Source organism: Mus caroli, unplaced genomic scaffold (assembly GCF_978045245.1).
Source record: "Mus caroli unplaced genomic scaffold, Mus_caroli_1 scaffold_3, whole genome shotgun sequence".
Classification (NCBI taxonomy): domain Eukaryota; kingdom Metazoa; phylum Chordata; class Mammalia; order Rodentia; family Muridae; genus Mus; species Mus caroli.
The window spans coordinates 77,338,277-77,366,134 of NW_028227258.1; the positions used below are offsets into that span (position 1 = coordinate 77,338,277).

Sequence of the window (27,858 nt, forward strand, 5' to 3'; positions counted from 1 at the left end):
CCTGGGCTTTTGCCTTCTCTCTGTTAGGCTGCAGCCCCACAGCCATTGTCCTGTTGTTAACCTTTAGAAAGCACAATATAGCATTTAAAACTCAAGTAAAAAGCAGACACTTCAACGTTGGGGGAGCATGAGCGTACAAGTTCCTTAAACGACCTTACATACACATCACTACGAAAGGAGCTGATTTATGTCGCACGCTTAGCTCCTCACAGCTGGGATTCTTCTCTCATGACGCGCGCGGCCTCTGGGAAACAGAGCCCTTCGCTGTTGCTTGTCATCCACCACCACAGCGTCCTCCTCAGCACCTTGAGGGCTGGCTGGCCAGTGATGTGGGTGGAGTTGCTTCACCGGATTGGGAGAAAGGCTCTCTAACAGCTGCTGACCTGCTTGGGAGGCTCACCCTTGGACCAGTTAGTTCCCTTTGTCTCCTTGTGACTAGAGCTACAGGCAGTCCTGTCAGCACATGTGGAACCCAGAGGATAAATGTCCGGCACTGGGGAAGCTGAGATACTTAGAAGGACCTAGATTCTGGATAGTTTCTAATCTAATTGTTCAATTGTTAGAAATAGTTTGCTCATTTTAATATTTTATTTATGCATACTTATCTGTGCCTGAATGTATGTATGCGCACCACATATGTGCAGGTGTCTGCAGATGTTAGAATAAAAGGCTTCAGATCCCGTAAAATTGAAATTGCATATAGGCAGTAGTGGGTCAACCAGTGTAGGCACTGGAAACAGAACCCAGGTCCTCTGCAAGATGTATAAGTGTTCCCAGCATTGCTCCAGCCCTGGGAAACAGGCTCTTTAACATAACAATTTAACTTGCCTCTAGTATTATATAGACTGAGCTTACTTTGCAACAAAATAAAATTTTGCCAGGACTATGACTCTGTCTTAGCCGTTTCTCTTCACTGTGGAGCTGTCTGCTGTGTGGATCTGGCCATCTGCAGGCTGATCTGATAGCCTGCTGACTAGCTTGTGACGGAGATAGGAAGGAAATGCACTGTAGCTCATCCTAGGGTCTGTTGGGGTAAGTGGGTGCAGTAGCCGATGGAGCCTCTCCGGGACTCCTCCTGCTCACTCTCAGTCATGCTCTGACTGGTCTTTGTGAATGCGTCCCATCCAGACAGTCTTATCTCACTATGTGGTATGGCTCTGTCAACTCCGTCCCCTTTGGTTTACAAGGTCAGGGTGTGGAAGAGGAGGTTGGGATGAACGCCACAAAGAAGAGTTAATCTTTAGAAAGAGAGAAGGTTTCATCCTTAGGATTCTTTTCATTTTTACCAAGAATACTTTAAGTTACATTCCCATAAGCAAATAAATTTCATTCATTCGTGTAAAAATGTTCTGAAAGGAAGAATAAAGACAAGAATAAGGTTATCTTACAGAGAAGTAGAAAGTTCAGTTTGGGGACTCAATGGCTTTGGATAGAACAGGTTGAATGCTGGACATTGGTATTTCATTATTTGTTTAAGGAGGGATGTGGGTCAAGGGTTACCTTAGGGTAACCATTCTTTTACAGTCATCGAAGTTACAAGAATTTTCCTCAGCAAGATACCCAGTGAGCGCTTTACTCTCAGCAAGCAATACCTTCTGTAAACCTGTACCTTACTCACCTTTAAACACACTCATAGCCCGTGTGTTGATAGTTATCAGTGACGTAGATTCAGTGACCTGACAAGCGTCCCTCCTCCTCCCTCATGGTTCCTCATTTTAAAATGAAAATTTAAAATTCCTTTCAACCTATCACTGCCAAGGGAGCAATTTAGTACACGAGTCCACACGTTCTTGTTTACTCTCACGTTTAATTGCTTTGAAGGGGGCTGGAGAGATGGCTCCGTGGTGAAGAGTGCTGGCTGCCTGCCAAGAGGACCCAGGTTTGATTCCCAGCACCCACATGGTAACTTACAACTGCCTGGGATTCTGGTTCCGGTGGACCTGACGCCCTCTTCTGGTGTTTGTGTGTACTGCATGCACGGTGCACAGACAAACTTGCAGGCAAAACACTCATACATAAAGCAAAAAGAAACTAAACAGTAATGACGTTTTTAAAATGAACCTGAGAAGAAAATAATCCCAACATGCACACCTATGTATACCTGACACTGAGAAAACCACAAGTCATACTGTTACTATGTATTATTAAGACACATCTTAAAACTTTGATGATTTTACAAGTCAGGTCCAATTAGTGGTCATGAGATAATGTTTCTGTCCTTGTTGCCATTGTTTTCTTGCAGTGCTGGGGATGGGACTCTGGCCTTGCTCAAGCTGGGGAGTGCTTTACCACTGAACCACATCCTCTGGCCACAGGCTCGTGTGTGTGTGTGTGTGTGTGTGTTTGTGTGTGTGTGTGTGTGTATGTGTGTGTGTGTGTGTGTGTGTGTGTGTGTGTGTGTGTATACACACCATGACACACATGTGAAGATCAGAGAACAACTTTCAGGAATCAGTTCTGAACCTACTTCCACATGTGGGTCCCAGGACTTGAACTCAGGGAGTGAGGACTGGTAACAAGTGCTTTTATCCATGTTCTCAGGCATCTATCTCACCAGTGCGGACAGACAAGCTTATCTAAGGACTGCAATCTGACTGCTGGGACAAAAGCAAGGATGCACATCTGATTAATGGCCATCTGACCTAACTGGCCTCCTAAAGAAACAGTTTAACCGCTTGTAAAATGAAAAGACTGACTAACTAAAGACTAACTCAAGACTCGGCAGTGTCTTTAGTTAGCCGAGATGAAGATGTTCGTGGATGCATACTGATGGGCTAAGCTCTTACTGATGGACCACATTCAGTTTTGCCTGATGAATACCTATAGTCACCATGATTTCAAAGTTGGTCTTTTTACCCAGGCAGTCTTCAAGCTTCTGCTCCTATTTTATAATTTGGAGGACCTCATCTGAGAACAACACAGTGACTACTTCCCTCTGAAGCCGACGCGCATCGTCCATTCTTCACGTGCAAGTTTTCCGAAGACGGAAAACTGAAGAATGTTCTCTACTTATAAAGCACTGGAGGCCGCGGAGAAATAGTGTGAGATGCGCTGAGAAGCGTGAGTGCCTGAGTCTTCTTGCCAATTCAAGTCCAATCATAAAGAAACGGAAGGGAGGGAGGGAGGGAGGGAGGGAGGGAGGGAGGGAGGGAGGGAGGGAGGGAGAGAGAGAGAGAGAGAGAGAGAGAGAGAGAGAGAGAGAGAGAGAGAGAGAGAGAGAGAGAGAGAGAGGAGGAAGCAATCTCTGGGTTCTAACTCATACTTCTAATCTGGTAAAATATCAAGCATTTTGAATTTAAGTACTCTGATTTAGAAATTTAATTTCTCAACATATTTCAGAGTTTACAGCATATCTGGCAGTCTGGTACAGTTATATGACTACCTCTCAAGAATGCTGTATTGCTTAGAAAAGGATATAGATCTAATAATCACCTCGAATGAAGCCCCTGGAACTTAGAAGCAGTAACAGTCAAGAAGAGGGAAGTCAGATTTCCATCCCTGACAGCACAGCGCTCAGCCAATCGATGCCCATGGGACATTTGGAATGATACATGACCCAGGCAACCGGTTGTTTGGGTAGTTAGGAACAGCTCAGACTGATGCCAGCCCTCCGTAGACTACAGATGATCTCTGGCCATTGTGGCTGTAGAGATGTGCTCTTAGCTGCTTGTTGTGGCTATTAAAAGAAAACCCCAGAATGCACCCCGAGTGTCTTCACAATGTGAAAAAGTCAAACGTGTACATTGAATTCAGCATAAAACGCCAATGATTTCCCCACAATGATGACTGTCACCAAGGTCTTGCCAGCAGGAAACCACGCCTTGTCACTCCACGAGGCTCAGAATTTGCATTGATTCTGACGAAGAAGAGATTAGCACCCACAATTTGTTTATTCAACATAAGGTCTTTTTCCAGAGACAATGTGAATTGTTGTTTTATATAACCCAATTGTAAGATCAAACCTAAGCTGTTTGTTGTTGTTGTTGTTGTTTGTTTGTTTGTTTGTAAGGCTTCCAGTTATTTTGTTACTATTTCTGTTGCTAGAGCTGTGGAAGTCAGAGACAGCACAGACTACCTAGGATGCCAAGGTTGATCCAGACTAAGTCCATGCATCTGGATACTGATGCCCCTCCCAGAGAGATACTCATGACAGTTAAGAGTGACAGACGACGGTCCATTCAGGGTGAAGTACTCAACTCTCACTTATCCTCAGACCCTTGCTTGACCTTCCATGTATCTTTGCAGTTTAGCTTTAGAGCTCTAGAATCTTTGGGGAAAGAGGGTACAGCAAGCCTGTAGGAGCTGGAAGATGGGGAGAGGGCTGTGAAATGCTGTCGTTTTAGTATGTTTTGGCTTGCACAGCAGTGCAGCCATGACTCCATGGCTGTGACTGCCTACCTAAGACTGAGCCTTGATCAACCGTCAATCACGGATTGGAGAAGAACTATTGGCTGTTAAGGGAACCTTGGAGAGCGACAGTCACTGTCTTCAGCTGTTTGCCCACTTAGGAGCCCAGTAGTTCCACACTGTTGGCCTCACAGACAATCCAGATTAAATTCAATGTGTCTCAAACAAAACAAAACAAAAAAATGGCATGCACGTGGAGAAGAGATTTGTAGGAAGGGTGAGGGGGTGAGAAGGAGGTTAGAGAGGCTGGGGCTACACAAATCAGAACGCACTTCATACATATACATACATATATAAAACTGTCAAAGAATAAATTCAGTAAGTTCTTTTTAAAAAGGAGTCCCAAATGGATTTTAAAAACATGTTTATTGAAACAAGTTTCTGAAGAAGTTCAGCTAAGCAATGCTACCGTGCTTTAAAAAAAATACACAAAAGCATGTGTCTTAAAAAAAATTTGTTTTTGAGTCACAGTCTTACATATTCCAGGGTGACCTCAAACTCACTATGTATCTGTGAATAAACTTGTGCTTGTAGGAATGGTCTTTCTGCAACTATGCCCAGTTTATACAGTGCTAGAGGTCAAACCTGGAGCTCTGGGCACATTAGGCAAACAACCCAGGCAGGAACAGAGATAAATTCCATGGCCTTCTTTATTTTAAAATCTGATTTGTTCTGATTAGCTATCCAGCTAAGGCAAATTGATGAGGGTTTCTTCTCCTACTAATGATGTAAAAAAATAAATATTTCTGTCTTAAGAATTCATGGAGTTGTCACACACACATGATGTGCTCAGATTATACAGTCATAATCAGGATCATAGGCTTAATTTGACTGCTTGGCCCATGCTAATGGCTCGAGTCTTGTCAGAACAACATAGCTCTGTAGAAAGTTCCTGTGTAGCTAGAAAAGTCAACACAGTTCTCAGATGTAAACTCAAGAGCATGCTGGTCAATTTGTTTCTTCAGGAGTTTGAGGTTATTTGACATATTGAATGGGAGCCGTGTTATCATCTCACAAAACATGCCTTTATCAAAAGTAACAGTCCAACACCTCATATACTTCTGAGAAATTCTGAAGTCTGGTATTGGGCAGGGTTGGATTGAGGTCAAAGGCCTGGGTAATCATGGAGGATCTTAGACACCCTAAGAAAGAAGGAACTAGACTTTTCAGAGAAAGAGAATCAAATTAAAAGTAGCCCTTATGGGCAGGGTAGACAAGTGATGACTCAGAAGGCTGCATCTGCCTGCCGGGTGACTATCTGAGAGTCAGGGCAGTGTCCACAGGGCAATGCCTCCGAGTCCTGTCTGAGTGAGAGCACTGAGACAGGACAAGTCTGTTGAGGATACACTGTCAAGCACAGCCTTTTGTCTGAGAACTGCACAGTCCCAAGACAGTAGGAGAGCCGGGATTCAGGTCATATACTATGTAGAGAGACCACCCTGGCCTGCAGCTCTGCCTATAAAATTATCTGCATATCTCAGAAGGCAAGAGCTCATTAAAGGGGCCCCAAGGGGGCAGGAGAAGGCTTTCTGTGGAGCATGAGGGCAGCCTTTCAAACACAGAACCCCAACTCAGCAGCAGAGAGTTTGGTTAACCTCATCTCCCCTCAGTTCATATGTGGTTAGCAAAATAAAAACTTCATTCTTTGTTTCTTTCCTGGAATAAAATACCAGGCATCCCAGGAGAACCAGAGATTCAATTTGCTCGACGGCCGTTTAAAGGTCAGAATTAGAAAACGAAGGATTAAATGGACTGGCTTTATTGTGGAGGAGAGGTTAGTGGGGTTTTCTGCATTTTTTTACTCCATTGTTTTTAGTCCATGGACGTCAACTGATTTTACATAGAATGTCATTTCTGATGGCCTGATTGCCACCTCCCGGAGTGCTGAGGATTGGAGACTCTTCCCAGGCTACAGGAAAGGCCGCATGTAAAGTGCAGAGAGACCGCACAGCACAGTGAGCCGGAGCTGCCACGGGTACAGCTCTTTCTTGCTCAGCCTTGAAGATCTCCAAGATACAGAAGGACAACAGATGACCCCAATCTGCGGGCATTCCAAGCCCACACCGCACAGGCCAGGCCTGCGGCTTGACGCAAGATCAGCAGTTTTGAGATGTTGCAAGCAGAGGTGATTTTAGCCGAGAAGGAAAAAGTTGCTTCTCTCTTTAAAGATGGCTATTTCTTCTGCGAAGTTTTCAAAAGTGACTGAGATGTGGCTGAGTGCAAGAATCTCCCGAGAGGTCTGTGGACTTTCTTGTTGTGGTTTCTTAGCAGGTAAGGAGCAAGCTTAACGACTCACCGGGATGGTGTGGCTATGAAACACCGGCTTTGTTTGTCATGTTTTCCATAACACAACTGTCCTTGAGGAAAGTTCCAGACGGCTAGAGTTGACCTGAGAGGCCATGAACAGTGAGAGGATATTATCCAAACCTGTTAGGCAGTAAGGTGACCCGGAAGAAGACCAGCTTCCTGATTCAAACACTGGGATGGAAGCAGACCAGTGCTGTGATCTTAGGGTGACCAAAATGATTGAGGAGGAGACAATGGGGACACTGATCTGAAACCAGCACCACACGGGGCTCCCTCACCATGAGTGGGCTGGCGGGCAGCCAGGCCTTTCCAAGACTTCAGTCCCTCATTCTTCCAAGTCCGGGGGATGCCATCATCCGAAGAGGGGACAGTGGAAGAAACACTAAAAGGTTCTTGTGTCTACACTGATTTGAAATTAATTAAACTTGTCTCTTCTTCATCCTCCCCTGGCAGGCTGGCAGGTGCCCTCAGGAAGTACGCTCTTGGAAAACATCAACGCCTCTTGGACTTAGGATTCATTGTCACTGAAAAAGAAAGAAATACAGAACAAACCAATAGCACAGTGGTGAGCATGGGAGAGCCGATCCCTTGATTGCAGAGGTGACTCAAGATTCTAAACAATCGGAAAGCCAGCACTGTTTAGCATGCAATTTCCCACACAAGGGGCAGTTTGAATTTTATATTCAATTCTTGAGGAGGAAATCCGTGGATGCCAAGAGACAATCTCTAGCTCTCCAAAATCCCTCCCCGGTGACAGGGAGAGACCAGATGGAGTTGGGGATTCCCGCCTTTAATTAAATCTAATCCCATTCCCTATGAATAGATGCCAGAAGTCTCTTTTTAAAAATGTGTTGTTTCCTTCAAGAGTTTGTGGCCCTGACTTATTTTCAAATGGTGCATCTTGTTCAAGCCCACAGAGGGGCTGGGAATGCTCTCTGCCCCATCTAGAATTCCATTACCGACGTCTCAGAGTATGAATGACTATAAATTAGAGACCTGGCATTTGAACATAGCCATGCTGCTGGCTAATTTGTGCTGTTTTGTTTGTTTGTTTCAAGTTTGGCTATCTTTGTCCAGTGGCTTTCCGGTGATTCAGGGGGCTCCTTGGTCCTGTCCTGGAGAGCAGCTGGAGGCCCCGATTCTTTCTTCCTGCTTTTCCTCGAGGTTTGGAGTCCCTTTCTCCTTACATTCTAGCACAGCTCTATCGCCAGCCAACCCTGTCTCCAAAGAAGGTCATGAATAACGGCAGTGAGCGGCTGTGCTCTCTCCTTGCTCTTGGATGCACGCAGTCTACGGCAGGCCCCTGACTCACTTGACAGATGCTCAGTCAAGCACTGTGCGTTAGCCACAATACACATACCTGTAATCCCAGCAACTACAGCCTGGGAAGCCGTGCCTCAGATAAACAAACAAAACAAGCCACAAGAGATGATACATCACCAATTGATAGATGTGTCCTTGACAGCGATAACTCTGTGTGTGTGTGTGTGTGTGTGTGTGTGTGTGTGTGTGTGTGTGCTCGAGTGCGCACGTGTGCATGCGCACGCACACCAATGGGGGATGCTGTGGGAACAAGATCGCATGGAAGAGGGAGAGGAGGGCAGAACTGTATCTGAGGCAGGGGGATAAACAAAGAAATGGCCTCTATGGCAAAACTCATTAAATGTGGACAGTGGATGAGATTGTAGTCTTAGTTTTTTGGTTTCGTTTGGCTTCTTGTTTGTTTGCTTGTTTGTTTTTTGCTCTGGAAGGAGAACTCAGTGACAGCAAGCTTGCTTATTACATGTACTGTCAAGGCCCTTGATTTGATCACCAACACCCCTCACGTTGAGTTACTAACAAACTTTTAATTACGAAACTCTGAAAAACTCACAGTGGGGAGAGGTTTCATTCTTTGGAAACTGGGTGGCACAAGATAGTATTGCTAAGGCCCAGAGGCCATCTCTGTGGAGCAGAATTCCCCAGATAGCATGTTCTTATCTAGCAAGACTCTCTTTTGTCTGCAACACTGAGCTCTGTCCAATGGTTGTAACAGAAATGGTTTTCAAAACTATTGTAAAACTAGTCTGTGTACATTGTGCAAAACAAAACAGAAACAAAACAAAATTCCACCAGAACTTTAACTATAGCTAATACTTCGGCACTTTCTCTCCCAAATGTTTTTCTGTTCAGAAACAGGATCTTCGTTCTGTCATCTGTTAGTACACTGCTGGTCACACAGGGTGGGGCACGGCTCAGTGGTAGAGCTCTTCCTAGAACACCCAAGGTCATGGGTTCAATTCCCAGCACTACAACACACAGACAGAACCTTCTCCATCTCTCCTCCCCCCACTTTAGTAGCTATATAGTAATCTGTTAACCCATTAGATATTCAAAAACCGAGGCCCAGGGATGTAAGTACTAGGGTGCTTGCCTGTAGGTGCTGATGCTCTAAACTCAATTGCAGTCCTGAAGAAAGAAGGGGGGAGGGAGAGAGAGGGAGGGAGGGAGGGAGGGAGGGAGGGAGGGAGGAAGGAAGGAAGGAAGGAAGGAAGGAAGGAAGGAAGGAAGGAAGGAAGGAAGGAAGGGAGAATGAAAGAAAAGGGAGAGAGGGGGGCCCACAAAACAACAATGAAACCTAATCAATAGTTCTCATAATTATTTCTTCAGGCTACTCCTAATTTTTAACTTTTATCAACAGTTCCAATCAGTCTCTTTGCATAAGTCTCTACAAGAGGAATTTCAGACCAAGGATATGCAGTTTTAAAGCTTTCAGGCCCATTGTTAAACGGTCCTTCTTCTAGGTAAGAATGCTAGTATTTACCTAAGCTTTCATTTGCTGTTCCATTGCTAAGAAGAATATCCTTTCCCCCCAAATATTAATTGGTAATATTAATTTCAATTTCTTCTTTTGCGAAGTTGACTACTGATAAACTTTGTCCATATTTAAATGGGTCAATTATCTTTTTATTGGCTTAGGTCGTAAGAATAATTTTAGTTCATACTACAAAACACTTCTCTGGTTTTCCTTTTTTGTTCTATTTTTTTGTTGTTTTTGTTGTTGTTTTATTCTTTGTTTTTTTTTTGTTTTTGTTTTTGTTTTTTTTGTTTTGTTTTGTTTTGTTTTGTTTTGTTTTGTTTTGTTTTGTTTTTCGAGACAGGGTTTCTCTGTGTAGCCCTGGCTGTCCTGGAACTCACTTTGTAGACCAGGCTGGCCTCGAACTCAGAAATCCACCTGCCTCTGCCTCCCGAGTGCTGGGATTAAAGGCGTGTGCCACCACGCCCGGCTTATTCTTTGTTTTTATTTTTGTTTTGTTTTGTTTTGTTTTTGAGACAGGGACTCACTCTGTGGCTGTTGTGTAGCAGTTCCTTCTGAGATTAAATCCTCCCATCTTAGAGAAAAGGCAGTTGAGGTCCAAGACTTTAAAGGTGGAGGGGAGCCAGCAGATTGCTCTAAGGGGAGGTGAAGCATTCCATCCTACAAGGACGCTTATCAAGAAAGGAAATTAACAAAGCCTTCAGGAAGTTCCCAAAACAGACCAGAATCACTAGGCCTCTCCTTCCTCAGGCAAGTACCAGTAGAAGGGCATTGAAAAGCCCTCAGACCACCACCCCACACTTCCCACAAGGGACACTCTCCAACCCGTGATGCCTGCAGCTGTGCGGTGAGCTCCAGGTTCCCAGCTTTGTGAGCTGTCCCCATGCTGGGCTGGGCTTTGGTGATGCAGTTGCCTTTCAGTCACTTCTGCTCCTAAAGGTAACCTGAATAAAACCCTTGGGTTCACCAGGCTGGACTTTTGGGGTAGCTCACTTTCACCTGTCATCGGTTCTCTGTCTGGAAGAGGTAGATGCTGTTCACACATCCTAACGATAGTGTTGCACAGCAGTAGCCCAGGTTGCTCTAAAACTTACTCTGTAGACCAGGCTGCCCTTGAACTTGTGTGATCCTCCTACATTTGCCTCTCAAGTGTTAGGATAGTAGGTGTGTAACCCACACACCAGGATTTTATCTTGTTTTGCTTCCTTTTCAAGCAGGGTCTCCCTCTAACTTAAAGTGATCCTCCTGCTTCAACCTCCCGAGTGCTGAGGACAGGTTCTAGCTCTCACACCCACCTCTCATTAACAGTTCTTACCTGGTTGCAGTGGTGCAATGTCAAATCTCTAATGTGCTCCCTCTAAGCCTCCTTGCCCCCTGCCCCAGCTCACAGATGCTCTCTCGGCTTAGGTCATCCAGGCTGTCTGTTCAGAAATTTTTCCAAGAGGAACAATCATCGGGACTTGGAAGAGATGGGGGTGAATTTGAAATGATAACTTCACAGTCTTGTCTTTGACTTAGCCGCATGCACACTACAGCTTCCATTCCTTTAAATCTTTTACATTTACCAGGATTAGCTCACTGGTCAAACATGTGCTTAGTATGCGAGAGTCTCAGAGTTCAAACCCTAGCATCAACTAATTAATTAATTAGAAAGTAGCTTTGTGCGTATGTGTGTGTGTGCGCGTGCATGTGTTTATGTGCGTGTGCGTGTATGCTTATGCATGTTTATGTGTGTTGGTGTTTTGAATGTGTAAGCTGGAAGAGGGTGTCAAGAGTCCTGCTCTTTCCTCACTCTCTGTCTTGCTCTCCTGAGACAGTGTCTCTCCCTGAGCTTGGAGCTAGGCTGTCCGCTAGCAGCACACATAACACGTCTCTGGCTCTGGCTCGGGACAGTGCTAGGATTAAAGTTGAGTGGGATCACACCCACTTTTGACTTTTCTGTGCTATGTGCTAGGATCTGAACTCAGGTTCCCATGCTCAAAGGCAAGCACTTTGATAGGCTGTACCTTCTCCTCAGGTCCAGTAAATAAACACTTGGACCTTTCAAATGATTGTGCCTTGCATCTTGTTGTTGTGGGTGCTAACACTGGGCAGTTGCTAATTTATAGGGGCTTTTATAATAGTTACAAGGTTGAGATCCACAAACAAGTAGATTCTTAACATCAGAAGCACATACGATCTGGCCGAAGCTTGAATCAGGGCTGTTATGTCTTTGTTTTATGACAGGGGGCAAGGTAACCTTTCCTAGCTTTAATGTCCTCATCTGATGTCATCTGCAAAGCACATCTAACAATTCTACAGCTGATAGGGTTGCTGTAAAAGAATGAATGAGGGGTTGGGGTGAGAGAGGCTCTGGCCTCAGTCCCCAGCATCACACTCTCAAATGAAAACAAAGAGAAAAAGACAGGCAAAACCCCATGCTACAGGCCTGGCACCCGCATGTATGCATGCCTCTTGGTGATTCCTACTAGGCAGATTGAGCTCTGACAAATGTTTGTGAGTGACCTACAGCATTGTCTCAAAGATGTAAAGGCTTTAAGAAATCGTCTTCAGAAGCACAGCTCACATTTCTAAGGAGCTGCCTTTTGTTTAGCTGCGTTGTTTACTTCAGTCCCCCAAAAGCGTGATCTCTGGAACGCCATAGCCACGTGACTGGGTGCCAGCACGTCACAAACTGCTTCTGCTTTGATGGGCTATCGAGCAGTTCCCAGAGAGCAGCTGCCTCTCCGGAGTTTTGTGTGGTGTGGTATCTATCCATCCACAAGACCTGCCAGTGAGTCAGCGGCCTCCTCCCCCGAGTCCCAGCACAGTAAGCCAGGGCGTTCTCCGTCACAGGCTCATTGCTTTATTTAGTTAGCTGTCTCTGGCTATTCATCATCTCTGGAAAATGATCAAATAAGCCATGCATTTTTAACTCTAGCAAATCCTGGAGTTCCCTGTTAAAAATACCTTGGCGCACTGCCACGGAGCCACAACAAACGCGCAGGCGGCTCTGCTTTCAACCTTCCCGCTTGCCTCGATGTGCGCACGTGCAGTCTTAGCAACTTATTTCTGACAGTGACATTAAAGAGTAATTTGTCTAGGAGTGTTATATAAACACGGGAAGAACATGGAACACCTTTCCACAAGCATATACAGGAACAGGAGGACAAACTGTAAAACTAAACAAAGCGCGGCTGTATTTTCCTCAAGAAAGCACCCAACGGGCTTGCTGCCAGCAGAATGGGGACAGATTCAGCTCAAATCCCTCAACCTCATGGCAGTGACTGTTTGTCCAGACTGGACAGTCACCCTGTCCTCCTGACCCCATCTATCTTGCAACAATCCTGAGTTATGGCCACAGCTAATGCAGCCATCTCTGAACATGGCGGTATGCCACCACTCAACCCGTCTCGGGTCACGACACTCTGACTCAGTTTCAGAGAGTGCGGAGTTGGACTTGGCACGACATCACATAACAATTAGATCAAGCTCTCTTTCTCATCTATACAAAGTCCCTTCTTCCCGACAGAGGCCTGGCCTGGGTGGAGTTAGAGAAATGAGGCTCAGAATTGGCCCAAGATACAGAGATCATGCCTGCTGTGGAGACACACTCTGGAACACACACACACACACACACACACACACCCTGTCTTTAACAGTGTCCTTCTGGGTATCAGTCTGGAGAACACAAACTATTACGTTCTATCCCTTGTGGTACTGCAAATCTAGTTCACTCTTGTTTGGGGTGGTGGGGACTAGATAGGGAACACTGGGGGCAGTCACTGACACTTTAAAGCCTCGACCTTTCTCTGCACGGTCACACAGTGTAAACTCTCCACCTCTGGATGATGATGAGCAGCAGCAAATGGGCGCGTGGCTACATCTGTGCCTCCCTGTCTGTGCTCATGTGGTCCACGGTGCAGACAGAAGCTCTGAGTGTCTGACTAGACATGAGTCAGGAGAAAGGAAGAAGCAGGCTAGCCTGGGCCAGGTGGACTCTGTCTGGGCTGTACGGTATCTAGTGGCATTTGGGAGGTGCCGTATGGGTGGGGTTTGACAAAGGACTCCATTGTCTAGAGACTTGGAACAGTTGTTCAGCTCTGGGCTACCTCTGCTCTTCCTGTGCTCTGAGTCCACTGTAGCAGCACTTTGTGCACCACAAGTCACAGAACCGGGGACTGCAGGGAAAGGCCACTAAGGTGGGAAATAAGAATATGGAACTTTTCTCCCCCAAACTCCTTTCTTGTCCTTTCCTGTCATTGTTTCGTAAACATGATAACCTCACTGCAAAGAGCTTGTAGTAATTTGTACAGACCTGGTCCTTACTAACATCCTATTTGGGGGCTAAGCATGTACATTTCAAGAAAAATGTCTACTCTGAGGTAAATTTTGTGTAATTAATATACCCTAAATATAGATTATATGTTACATGTCACATGTCACACATTACATATAATACTATATTATATATTACATATTATATATTATAAAATATGTTAATATATTAATATATAGTATATTATATTACAATCATATATTAATTAATATAATTTAGTAATCACTTTATCAATTATTATATATAATTATATAATACCAATTAATTTATGATCAGTTATAAATATTAAATTGTGCTAATTTAAATAAATGTAAATAAAATTGTGTTATTATATGATTAATAAATAATATATATTATTATATACATTAAAGTGTCAATCTGTGTCAATACTGCTATTGTCCCAATACTCAAGAAGATTATGAGTTCAAGGCCAGCCTGGGCTACATAGTATGATCCAGAGTTAAAGAAAGAGGCAGAGGTGATGGAAATAGGAGAGAGAGGGAGGGAGGGAATAGAGAGAAGGAGGGAGGTGGGAGGGAGAAACCTAGGGGGAGAACAAGGAGTCAGGCAGAAAAGGATAGGAAAGTGAGAACTGGAAAGTGAAAATCAGGGGCTGGGATGGATTCCAGGGAAAGCTCTCAAGGGAGGGATGGTGGAGGTGCCAGTCCCCAGAAGCCCAGAAGTACGGGATGCTAATGCTACAAATGGTTCCGGAAGTCCTCCTTATCAGGAGGGCAGGTGAGTGCAGCACCCATTAAACTCACTCCTTAGTCTCTGGGGCATTATGTGCACATATGGGGGGTGGGGCGCGTCTCAGGGGCTGACGCCACAGAGGAAGGTTGCTCGATGCTGACCTATCAGGTGATTGTAACAAATGTTCCACTCGTGGGGAGGCCCTGATGATGGGCTGTGTATGTGAGAGGTAAAGAACACCGGGGTGTTCCCTGTGAATTCATTCTAGTTACAGCACCATACGCCTGTGGAAGTCACTAGAGAGATGGGTCAAGAGCTGAGACTGGGTACCATACGCCTGTGGAAGTCACTAGAGAGATGGGTCTAGAGCTGAGACTGGGTGGCCCAGAACTCCAGCACAGCTTCCAAAGAGTGGGGTGAAGCCCTGGCAGGTATCCCGTCAAAGCCAGATGGTTCCAGGCCCACAGAGGAATTCAGATATTCACTTGCAAAATAACAAGTTCACATAGAACTCCAAACAGATATGGCCTTTTTGTCTTACAGGCAGCTTAGTTCAAGAACCAACCCCTCTATATTTAAGAAAAAGATTTTTAATCTTTTAATCTTTGTAACCTGTCAGGGTCGTTTTCCTCAGTGATGTCAGTAATTTCACAGAGTGGGAATCAAGGATATGAAAGTACTGACATACAAGTCATAACCTAAACAGAGTTTGAAGATGACCTGTATTGACCTATGCACTGTCTCATTAGGAGGGAAAGGTTAAGATATATGGAAATAGATTTCTCCATAATGTCCTTTGTCCTATAACCAGGGCATTCTTTTTCTTTCTTTTGCCTTCTTGTTATTATCTGGAATCTCACTTAAGTAAGATAGAATATTTTTCAAATTCATAATGAACTGTAACATATACATACCCCCAAGAGGTAACATGGCCGTAATTGCTAAGAGTGGGCTTAAGGGTTAGAGCTGAGGCTGCCCTGGGTAGGACCGTGTCAGTCCATGACACAGAGAGATGCAGTGTGGTGAACTATTAGCTACTATGTCAGGATTCTAGAATAAATGCAGAGACAGAGACCCCAAAGGAAAACCTGACCATTGGTCTTTATTTGCAGGGTGTGGCCTCAGGGCCTGTGGTGCCATATGACTGCATCTGTAAGCATCTGTGATGGGTGAACAGGTAACGTGTTTTCACGGGTAGCCGTCGTGCTCTCAAACTTCGATCTGTGCACTCTAACACAAGAGTCCCATTGCCGTCACAGCTCAACTTCTCTGATGTCCAGTCATCTTTGTTACCCCAACAGGTGACTTGGTGACCCCCAAACTACAGTCATTCTGCAATTCCTTCCACATACCGAGCAAACAGTTCTTTAATCAGAAATCCCCCAAATTCACTCGTTTCTCTCCTCATAAAGATCACATCATTTAAATAATACCGGCAAGTGCTAATGAATCACACTGGTCCCAAGGCACTAAAATTTTCTATCAAGCAGAGCCACCTAGTGGCAGACTGGGATATGTTATTAATTTTCATTTAATTTCTCTCTGATACTAATCTAGACCAAGAGGGTTAGGGTTCTTTGTTTGTTCCTTGCTTTATAAAATGTTCCTCTTAGGCACAATTATTGAAAACAAATCTGTCTGGGGCTGTTCCCTCCTTCTGTTTCCTCACCAAACATCTATCTATCCAAGGTAAATAGCTTCCCGATTCAATTTGCTATAATCAGCAAATCTTAGGACTAAAACAAAAGTGAGTTCAACAGTGTCTCTTTGAAACCTCAAGAGCTACTAGGATGCTTTGTGTTTTCCAAAACACGATCCCTGACCACACATTCCTCCCTGTAAACTGACATATTAAATTGCCAGGCACAAAGAGGTCAAAGAAAATGCTGTGCTGTGCTGTAGACGGGACCCTCTTCCACCCTTCCCCATTCCTGAGAGACATCACAAGTACCTTGGGCTGGGGTTTGGTTCCTTTTCTTCCTTCAAAGTAGGTAAACACTCATAGTCGGCTAAGACAGAAGCAAAGGAAATTCACCGTTAGTCACCAGAATTGCCTTTTCTACCCACAAAGCTGACAGAGTTGGGAATAGACTGCGCCTCTGTGCGGCTACCTGTGAAGAAATGGCCCCACTGGGGAGTTCTAGAGGTTCAAAGATTAATGACACCGAGGCTCCTGAAACGGTAAGAGCACGGATCACGCAGATACAGGGCTGCAGTGTTCCGTGCCCTTATTGAAAGGGCACACAATCCATCACTGCTTGCTCAGTCCGTCCTCTGGAAGCTCACAGTGTTCTGCAAACCAGAACATGCATCTTGGAAGTGAGACGCAGGGCTGAAATGGTGTAGCTCAGGTCCTACAGTGCCTGCAGGACAGCTCCACAGTAGAAGCATCAGGAAGGTGGGGAGGGAACACCTCTTCTTTCTCCTCTACTACATCGTGTGTGTGTGTGTGTGTGTGTGTGTGTGTGTGTGTGTGTGTATGTATGTGTGTGTGTGTGTCTGTGTGTGTCTATGTGTCTGTGTCTGTGTGGTATGCCTGGGTAGCCATAAGCACACCCAAGTATGCTCATGTAGTGTTAGCTCTACACCTTAATTTTTGAGGCAGGGTTGCTCACTGAATATTTAACACCCTCTTCTAGACACCATGAATGTACGTGGATGCTAGTAGTTGCACAGACTGTGAACATGCACATAAATAAGTAAGTCTGTCCTAAAAATACAAACGACTGGAGAGATCATCCAGTGGTCGAGAGCGTTCCTTGATACACAAGCATCAAGGACTTGAGTTCAAATCCCCAGCACCCTTGGAAAAGCCTCGATGTAGCTGTGCGTGTGTGTGCGTGTACGTGTGTGCACACAAACAGGGGAGTACATAGTCAGAGATATCTTGCTGTCCAGGCTCAGTGAGGAGTTCTCAAAGAGTGTGTTAGAGAGTGGCACCAGATGTTTTTCTCTGCATAGAAACATACACACACAATGCATGCATATACCACAAACACACACACTCACAATACATGTATACACTACAACTATAACACATACAAATATGAATAGTATGATATATAGTGAGGTTTATCAATTTCATATGAGCATCAAAAAATTTAATTGATTTTTAAATTTAAAAATTCGTTGATTTCTAATGGACACACAATTTAAAGACCAGCTATCACTTGAAAATTTTTGTGTGGGAATACTCTATTAGTGTGTATAGCAGTCCTGTCTGATAGAACTATTTACAGGCATGGGGATGTTCTAGAGTCAGACTGACAAATATCATACTCAGGGGTTAGCAAACGTTTACCATTCGGCTACTAAAGCCATGCTTTAATTTTATATGATTAAACAGGCACACAGCTCTAACACCTTGTGTATTGGACAGAGGTTCATATAAAATGCACTCGATGAAATTGTGCAACCACATACAGACTGGAATTCTCTAAATTCAAGAAAATAGAAGGTCATCTCAGATGTTTTCCCCAGATAATTTTTGAATCAGATTTCCTTCCCAGGCTGGAAAAGCACCTACCTAGCATGTTAGAAGTGGGGGTTAGATTCCCAGTAACACCCCCCTCCACAGAGAGAGGGGGGGGGAGATGTGAGGGTGCACACACTATCAGAAACAAACAACACAGTTTCTTCTTGAAAAGCTCCGAGTCAACAACTAGTACACAAATAGAAACAAGTGGTAACAGACCCCGTGACTATGATTGGACTGGATCTTTAAGGAGTACGCAGGTCAAGTGCCAGATGAGGCATGACTTCAGGTTTTCTGAGTTGTTGATGAGGCAGCTGTCTAACCCTGCGTTACCAGAGAGGCAAACACTTTGGGCTTCCACGTACCGTTTCTGTTCATGCTGTTCATCCATTTATCAAGCTCTTCCATCTCTATTTCCATAACAGAGGGTGTGTCCTCTTCAAAAATAGGGCTAGACAGAGAACAGAAATTCGTGTTTTTTAAAAAAAGAAAAGGCTCGGTAGGCTGATTTTCATTTGTGGAAGAGTCTAGAATATTGACTGGTTAGAAACAATCTGAGCTAGCCCTGGGTTTACCCTAACCAAGAGAGCATCTAACTCTGGCAGGAAGAGAGGCAAAATCCCCAATGAGCCCTCCTCTGTCACTAAGGCCCAACTGGATGGCACAGAGGTCAGGGAAGGAGTGGACTAAAAGAGAAGCTGCTCTCTGGAGACCAAAGGCATGGTTGCCAAGGTGCTCAGTGGCCCTCTCATTTAGCCTCCTAGTCTTGCTTGGTCTCACTTCTCTTTTCTTGGAGTTTTGAACAATGACCCAGATCAAGAGAGCAGACAGCAGGCTGCTTTTGTCTGGTCTCCTTCAATGCCTAGGCTCTTCTAGCTAGGAGGAATGGAACAGCAGCTCTTAGAAAAGCCTCAGCCCCGTCTCCCGGGCTTCAAGGGAGTGGATAGGGGATAAAGCTCTGGTCAGGATAGATGGAGAGAGGAAGGAAAGGCCCCAGCCCTGAACACACTGTGGGTGCTGCACTGGAAGATGAAGCAGGCAGGATCTACAGCAGAGAGGCTGATGGGAGGGGCAGGGGAGGCATCACTGGGTGTCTTTGGTGTTCACCCAGGGCCAGGATATTTAACTGCTATGCATCTGGCACTGGTAGCAGCCAGACAAAAACTCTTTTCTCAAAGGTGACCACAGCAGACATTCCTGGGTAAGGTTTGGAAAGTAAGACTCATGTTCCTTGTGACAATGTGGGGGCTGTCAGAGTCTAGCGGGACTAGCAAAAGAAACCAGCCACAGCAGAAGCTGGGGAAAGGCTAATGGCTCCCCATGTGTTCCCCTTCACCATTCTTGTCCACACAACAAGGAACTGAAGACAGGAGGAGAGGACTCACACTTTCAGGGTTTCACCTCCAAGTTCATCTGAAAGAGAACAGATACAAGAATCACACCAGCCTAGTTCATCGCAGGGATTTACTGGAACATCCACTAGGTGTCCTTTGCAATGGGAGGGACATGATGACAAGGGATGGGGACCCACAGCACTTAAGCAAAGACAAGGGGATAGTTTGTAGAAGTCCATTCTCTCTTTCTTCCACATGGGTCCCAGAGATCAGACTCAGGACCTTCACCACACTGAAGGACCTTGAGGCCCATGAATCAAATCACATATTCCAAGGAGCAGTCATTAACCCCCAAGTCACACAGTACAGACTGTCGTGCTGAAACGAGGTCTGGAATCCTCTGAAATCATGAACTCTGCTTTCCTTAGAGATAGGTGCTCCCCAGAGAGTGCTCACCTTCCCTATTATTCTTTTATCCACTCGAAGAGGAAAAGCGTGGTCAGGAAAGCAAGCAAGTGTTACAAACAAGGGCTTGGCTATGGATCCCCTTCAACAAAATAATGTTCCAGCATCGTTTCCTTATGACACATGGTCCTTAACACTATGCCACGTGGGCTTCTCTGCCAAGGGATACCTCTGAAAGTCCCCTTTACCCGGCTCTTTAAATGGCTGGATCCCTCCACTTCTCAGTCTGTCATCCCCACCTCTATTTCAGGAAGGTTCGTCGGTCCCGTTGGTCCCTGGCTCTGCATTTCACAGTACTGGTCAGTAAGGCCATCTGTTTGATTCTACTTCATTTGTCTCTCCCACCCAAGCACAGCTCCCAAAGGGCCACCATAGCATCGGTCCTCTTTACCGTGGCAAGCATACCCCAGTCCCCTTCCTGCTAGCACAGTACCTGGCAAGTAACACCTGGTAAGAATGCAGCAGAAAGATGAATGGGCTTTTTATCTCAGTTGTCTAGCAATGGAGTTATATTTATGTCTGATCTTTTGGACCTATCATTACTATAATAGTGGGATTTCTAACCAGCTTGCCTTTGATGGCTGCTGATTGGGGTGAGAGTCAGGTAGCATTTGATAAAACAGCTCTAATGTGGCTAAGACTCCAGACGAACAGGTGGCAAGAATCACAGCCTGCTGCCTGGCCCAAGCAAGCTCTGTTTGGTTTGGCAGGGAAACCGACATCCCGGAGAAGACAATCAGTGGTGGCAAGTGGGTGCACTGAGAGTAAGACAGATGCTTTGGAAGGCAAACCCTTTGTAGAGGTCCCCAGGAAGTCTGCTGCCTCAACCCCTGACAACTGGAGGCCACCTTGTGTCTAGCCTGAAGAAGTGCAGTCATTGGTGAGGAAACACAGCCAGCTGGCACCTGGAACTGAGCTCAGATGGCACAAGCTGCTATGTCCTGCCGGTTGGGCAAGCTTTGGTGACATGGCAAACCCAGGAGAGCTGGTGCAGATGCAGGTTTCACACCGTCACTGCTGGCCCAGAAGGCACTGTAAGCTCTGTCTTCTGCACCCAAATAGAATCGGAGACCTCCTGGAGATGCCTGACTCTCCAGAAACTTAGTCGAATGGCTTCGTCTTACACACTTTGTGCCTGCAGTTTTCTGGTCATTGTTTAAGATGGGATCTCGCAGAGTTCAGGCTGGCTTCAAACTTGATATCTAACTGAAGATGACCTTGAACTTCTGATCCTGCACAGGCATTATAAACATGCCTCACCACCCTGGTCTGCAGTACTCAGAGACTGAGCCCAAGACTTTGAGCATACAAGATCAGTTACATCCCTGGCCCTACACGGACAGTTTTAATCTAAAAACATACTGGCTATTTCCTTAAGGGACTTTAAACAAAGCCCCACACAACTGAAACTCTCTACAGGTGATCCATAAAGACCTGTCCCAAACACACACACACACACACACACACACACACACACACACACACACACACACACACACACACGCCTGCTTCTAACCAGTCCCCTTTTCCTGCTTACTAACTTCCCCACCAGTTTCTCAGAGAGCATGTGACTCCACAGTCCCGCTGTGAGCACAGATTTTCACTCTAATCTGGGCTCCCCACAGACTCGGAGGTAGGCAGAAGCTGACCTGCATGCAGATGATGGAAAAGTTTAAAAATCCATTACCAAAGTGCTCCAGATGCACCAAATGAGAGGCTCCATAATCAGTATTAAAAGAGCAAAAAGCCTTCTGTGGCCTCATCTTCTCTGCTCCAGGGCCATTACCCCTGCCCCAGCCACCATGGCAACAGAAACACATCTGGGAGATCGGACAAGAGCAGAGCATTAAGCCAGGGGCAGAGGGGGGCGGGGGGACCAATTACTTGTCCTCAGCAATCAGGTCCTGCCTGCTCCACTCTACCTGGCCTACATCTCTTTATTAATAGCCACCGACTGGGTGCACGCACTCACACTGGGCTCCATCTTATCCCTTTCCAGCTGCCCTCTCATTCTCTCCTACTGCTTGTCTTCCACATTTAGTTCCTGCTTTACAACCACTTTTCTGACAAGACCCTCCCTATGCTGTAGACAGTGGGCTTGTTGGCCCTGGCCTGAGGGAAGGAGCCATAGAAGGCTCTGGCTGCCTGCTTTCTAGTCTGAGCAGGAGCCTCATTGAGCAGAGCCGGCATCGGTTAGCCATGGTCTGTTCTAAATGATGACTTCCTGCTCGTGCTTTCGCAGCAGTTCTTTGAGAGATTACCCAACACATCAAGGCAATGGGAGAAAGGCTGTGCCCAGCCCTAGCTTACTCTAGATCGTCTAAAACAGTGAGGCTTTTTTGTTTGCTTCAGACTCTCTCTCTCTCTCTCTCTCTCTCTCTCTCTCTCTCTCTGTGTGTGTGTGTGTGTGTGTGTGTGTGTGTGTGTGTGTGTGTGTGTGTGGTGACTGATAGGCAGAAAACTCTAGGCCACCCCCACTACTGATACAGCCTACTGGAATTGCTGTCTACCTGTCCATCTCTCCATCCTAGACCTTACTTTTCCCTTTACAGCCTCCACTGCACCTCACTTGAGTAGCTCAACTCTGACCCTGCAGCCTAACTCTATGGCAGGATCTCTGGTAGAACTCCAACCTGTATTTGTTATTGTATCCTGCAGAAAGTCTTTGTAGATCTATCAGGTTCCTAGTTCTGGCTTCTTAGTCCTTCCTCTTTGGAACACCTTGAACTCTTCTGTGGCTTCTCAGAACCCTTTATAGCCATTCTGTAACCTGGGTGGATGGACGGATGGATGGACAGATGGATACATACATACATACATACATGATAGATGCATGCATCTACTGTGTGATACATAATATGCAATTGAAATTTAATATTATAGTAAGGATTAAAATATGAAAACTGCTTTGGCTAGCTATCAAGAAAAGCAGGAGGATGGGTCTGCTCCTTACATGCAAATGATTTTGGAACTGAAAGACTTGAACACCAGAGTTCAGAGAGCTTGAAAGCCTAAGAGCTTGACATGAGACTGGAGGCCCCAGCCCTGGACTCCCCTTCACATCTAGGTTTGACAGGGAACTCCCCTGAGGTTAAAATAAAAGGAGGAATGGAAAGAGCCAGGTGCAGTGTTGCAGGCCTGCAGCCCAGATCTACTTTAGAGGCTGATGCAGGAGGGCTGCGTGAGTGGAAGAGTTCAAGTCCAGCCTAGGCAAGAAGAGGGGAGGGTGTCTGGGCAGCCCCATTGGGTCTTGCGTTAACTATAGATTCCAGAGGAGCTCCCACACAACCACTGTTGCTAGGTTACTCTGAAATTTCAAGCGGTGGAGAATGGGTTCCCTCTTCTTCCTCTTTCTAATTATTTTACCAGTTCCTTCTGTGGAGGAAGAGGACTTCCTTCCCAGCTCCACTTACCTCCCCGTCCACTGGCCGTGAATAGAATCATTACAGCTCCTACCCAGAGCTAAATGGCTGCCCCAGTGTGGGACAGACAGCAAGAAAAGCAAAGTGCCTTGTTAGTAGGACTGGAGGATGCAGAGGAGTTTTCTATGTGAGCCTGACTATGCATCTTACTTGAGAAGCTCCTACCCTTAAGTAAAGTTTGAAATGACTTTTAAAAGCTTCAATTTAAAACCTGAAGCCTGGGCCAATGGGACAACTCATCAGGCAAAAGGGCTTGCTGTCAACGCTGCCAACCAGGGCTAGATCCCTAAAACCCACATGGTGAAAGGAGAAAAACTATTTCTACAAGCACATGTCTGACTTCCACATGTGCATCGATGCCTGTGCCTGTTGGCTTGAATGTGCATGCACACACACACACACAAAATGTGAGTGTGTGTATATCTCTATCTCTATCTATCTACAGATACAGATACAGATATAGATATAGTTAGATAGATATGTGTGTATATATACATACATACATATATACATATATACATACACACCCACACCCACACATACACACACACACAAAATGTGAGTGTGTGTATATATCTATATCTATATCTATACCTATATCTATATCTATACCTATATCTATCTACAAATACAGATATATAGTTAGATAGATATGTGTGTATATATACATATACATACATACATATATACATGTACACATACACACACACACACACACACACATATATATATATATATATAATTACAAACAAGCAAACAGAAACACTGGACCTAGTCAGAGTTTACCAGCACAAGTCAAAATATGCCAAGTTTGCTTGGGACCAGAGCAACCCTGAATCCTAGGATTCTCTCATTTTGTTCTATACTTTTTGAGCACACCGGTGACTGGGAGTTTCCTATCTTGGTTTCAGTCAGTCATCTTTAGTCAGTTAGCAATTTCCATATAGATGTTCTTGGTGGGAGCAAGGAGAATACTTCTCTCTACCCTTTTCAAACTGGGGTGGGGTAGGATGGGAGAAGTAATATCTATTATGGAAATATGAGTAAAGACCCAATTCATGTAAGCATGATGAACTCTCTAACCCTTTGTCATTAACCCCAATCGGACACCTGCCTGACCCTCTCCTCCTACAAAGTGAAATGTCACATTGTTTTCGTGGTCAAGATTCTCTGGGTAGCAGCAGTAGATTATAATTTCAATGCAGATTAAAAATTTACAGACATATGCACGCATGCACACAGGCACACACACAGAATATGCCATTATTAACCTCTTGCAAACATCTGTGAGCTGTAATCACTCATCACTTACAACTTTATTTACTCCAACACCAAGCAAATACCAGGCTACTCACGTGTCTGCAAGGCACTTTGAGATCCTTGGCTAGAAGGCTCTGCGTAAAAGAAGAAAGCAATCTGTTTCTGGTGGCTCATTAAGGTGTACAGTGGTTGTCTGGAATCGGGAACACAAGAGTTACCTACCTTGCTTAGGTCTCTTGCTTTTAAAGTAGGTCGCAATGAGAACCACGAATAGAAGGATGAGCAGCGCAGCCAGTGGGATCGCCACCATTAATATAAATTCCACCTGGTTTGAGGTGTCGTTGATGTGGGTAGAATTCACATTTTCAGCTAATGCTTCTGTGGTCACCGTAGCCAGAGCACTTGTCGTCGTCTTGTCCTCTGCGTTTTCTTCTTCTGTGGTGCTCTGTCCTGAGTATTCTGACTCCTCGTCATTTCCTAAACATGAACAAAAGCAAGGCTGCCATGGAGTCTAAGCTGATGTGTCGTGGTTTTGGCGATCTTTAAATGGCTCATTCAGTAGTGAGCTTGGTCCACTGTGAGTGGTGTTCCTATTCGGCATGACATGAAGAGTATATTGCTTTGAGCTAAATGAAGCTCAAGCTCCAAGTGTGTTGAACATAGAGTCAAAGCAGAGGCAAGCCTCCTCCCACCCCCACCCCAACACACACACCCGCAGTCCAGCCTCAGCCAGACACTCTAGACACACTGAATGCAGGCTTTGTCACACCATAGATATTACTACTCCCAAAGCCATAGAGAGCTAGGGAATGTTCATAAAGTTTCTGAGTAAATTTAAATTTACTGACACAATGTAAAATGCATGCCATTAAAAAATACATTTAGATATAAATCAATGGGCCTGGAGGTAAGACTTACTGTAAGGATACATGCCTTGCAAACATAAGGTCTAGTACCACAAAATGATTGATAGGTAGGTAGGTAGGTAGGTAGATAGATAGATAGATAGATAGATAGATAGATAGATAGATAGATAGATAGGGTAGATAGAGATGACTGATAGACAGATATATAATACATACAGATGATAGATAGATGATAGACAGATAGATGATAGATAGATAGATAGATAGATAGATAGATAGATAGATAGATAAGATAGAGGTGATAGATAGATAGATAGATAGATAGATAGATAGATAGATAGATAGATAGATAGATAGATAGATAGTAGATAGAAATAGGAATGAATTTTTTTATACTGGGCTCACTTGGGTTTCAGAGCTAAGTGCCTGACATTCTGCCCAGCACACAGCACTCAAGACCCCTTGAATGTCTGACAAGTCCTCCTGGATTCTAAATAAGTACGTGATGAATATCTCATTTGTGAAATAAGATTCTCAAGATGATCCCTTGGAGAAAAAAAAACTTCAAGGGCTGGAGAGATGGCTCAGTGGTTAAGAGCACTGACTGCACTTCCAGAGGTCCTGAGTTCAATTCTTTTTTTTTAAATTTTTAATATTTTTTATTACGTATTTTCCTCAATTACATTTCCAATGCTATCCCAAAAGTCCCCCATACCCCCCCCCACTTCCCTACCCACCCATTCCCATTCTTTTGGCCCTGGCATTCCCCTATATTGGGGCATATAAAGTTTGCAAGTCCAATGGGCCTCTCTTTCCAGTGATGGCTGACTAGGCCATCTTTCGATACATATGCAGCTAGAGACAAGAGCTCCGGGGTACTGGTGAGTTCATCATGTTGTTCCAACTATAGGGTTGCAGATCCCTTTAGCTCCTTGGGTACTTTCTCTAGCTTCTGAGTTCAATTCTTATCAACTACATGGTGGCTCACAGCCATCTGTAATGGGATCTGATGCTCTCTTCTGGTGTATGTGAAGACAGTGTGCATTCACATACATAAAAAGAAGTGGGGGGGCGGAGAAAACCTCACAATTTATAGTTATTTAGGAAAATGCACTGGTAGAGTCTCATGGTTAAAATGGTTAACTTCCATTGTCAGCTTGACAGTATTTATTACCAAGCAGGAGGCAAGCCTTTGTGCGTGTCTGTGAGTTTCTAGATTAAGTTAACTGCAGTGGGAACACCCATTCTCACTGTGGATGCCACCATTCCATGTGCTACCGTCCTAGACTGAGTAAGGAGAAAGGCACCCAAGAGCTGACCATCACATTTCATCCCTCTCTGCTTTCCAACTGTGGCAATATCGCCAGCTGCCCCCTGTCCTGTCACCATGTCCTCCTAGCCATGAGGGACTGAACCCTTGGCCTGTGACCCATAATAAGCTGTTCTTTCCTTAAGTTGCTTTGGTCAAAGCAACAAGAAAAATGATCACACCGGAACTTTCCCTATTTCAAAGGAGAAGCAAGGTTACTCTGTCTGACCCTTGAATGCCATTAGACACCCTTCACAGAGGGGAAAGAACCTCACCTCGTCCCAGCAGTGACGGGGTGGCTGAAGGGGTTTTGTTCTGTCATGGGGTAGGGCTGTCTGATTCTCACCCTGGTCTGACAGCAGAAAATATTACATGCAGAAGACGCATGAGTCAGTTGGTGAAAAACATTTTAAGGCAAAAGGTTTGATGTCTAAGGAAAGATGAGTGGCTTTAAGCTGTACTCTGGCTAGGCCATCCCTCCACAGGATGGCCAAGTTGAGCAGTGCAGAGCCGCTCAATAGTTTATCTCTCTTTGTAATCACACTGCAGTGAATTCCTCAGATTCACGTTACAACAGTAAAAATATCTGTTCACTTATAAACTACCTGTGGATCCTCACTCCAATTCCTACACTGATCCCTAATCACCAGTGTGATGGTATTAGGAGAGGGGCCCCAGGATGAAAAGAAGAAAATCAGAGGTATTTATATTCTCTCCCTCCGCCTCCCTCTTCCTGCCGGACACCACACTCAGCAGTGTGCGCACGCAAAGTGGGTGCTCTACCACTGAGCGAGGTCTGCAGATCAGTTCTCCTTTCCTTGGCCTACCCTCACTGCTGCTGTGGGTGCTGTCACCTGCTTCAGGCTAATCTTTCCTGTTTATTTACTCAGAGGTCTTGCTCAGCACCCTCAGCTTCCGGAGCACTGGGATGGCAGGTCTGTGTCACCGCACTCCACTTCTTGAGACGCTATGAAGAACTAAGCCCTGTCTGTACTCTGCCCTCTATCTGCACCATCTCATTCTGTGCCCTCTACGCGTGCAGAGAGATATGGTGACAGACTTCACACGACTTGCTCAGTCACAGAGCTCACGAAGAGAGAAGACTGGGGTCCCCGGAGGGTCATGATGGAACCTGAGACTTTATCTTGGTAATGTGTCTCCCTTCAATCAGGGGGAAGGAAATACGGTGCTGAGAGTCATGAAGT

The 27,858-nt window shown here is 45.1% G+C and overlaps 1 protein-coding gene across 3 annotated transcripts in view; it reads right to left on the reverse strand.

Moving 5' to 3' along the window:
* Positions 1-4,780: 4,780 nt before the first annotated feature.
* Positions 4,781-27,858, reverse strand: part of Tmem154 (transmembrane protein 154) — a 45,075-nt gene continuing 21,997 nt past the window's right edge. The window contains exons 2-7 of one of the 3 annotated variants that reach the window (XM_021158876.2): positions 24,701-24,955; positions 24,574-24,612; positions 19,383-19,410; positions 18,363-18,448; positions 16,474-16,531; positions 4,781-7,238 (exon numbers count right to left, since the gene is read on the reverse strand). In XM_021158876.2, coding sequence (XP_021014535.1) covers positions 7,223-7,238; positions 16,474-16,531; positions 18,363-18,448; positions 19,383-19,410; positions 24,574-24,612; positions 24,701-24,955 — 482 coding nt within the window. In that variant the 3' untranslated portion in view covers positions 4,781-7,222. The other 2 variants (XM_085835802.1, XM_085835803.1) reach the window with 2 other exon arrangements.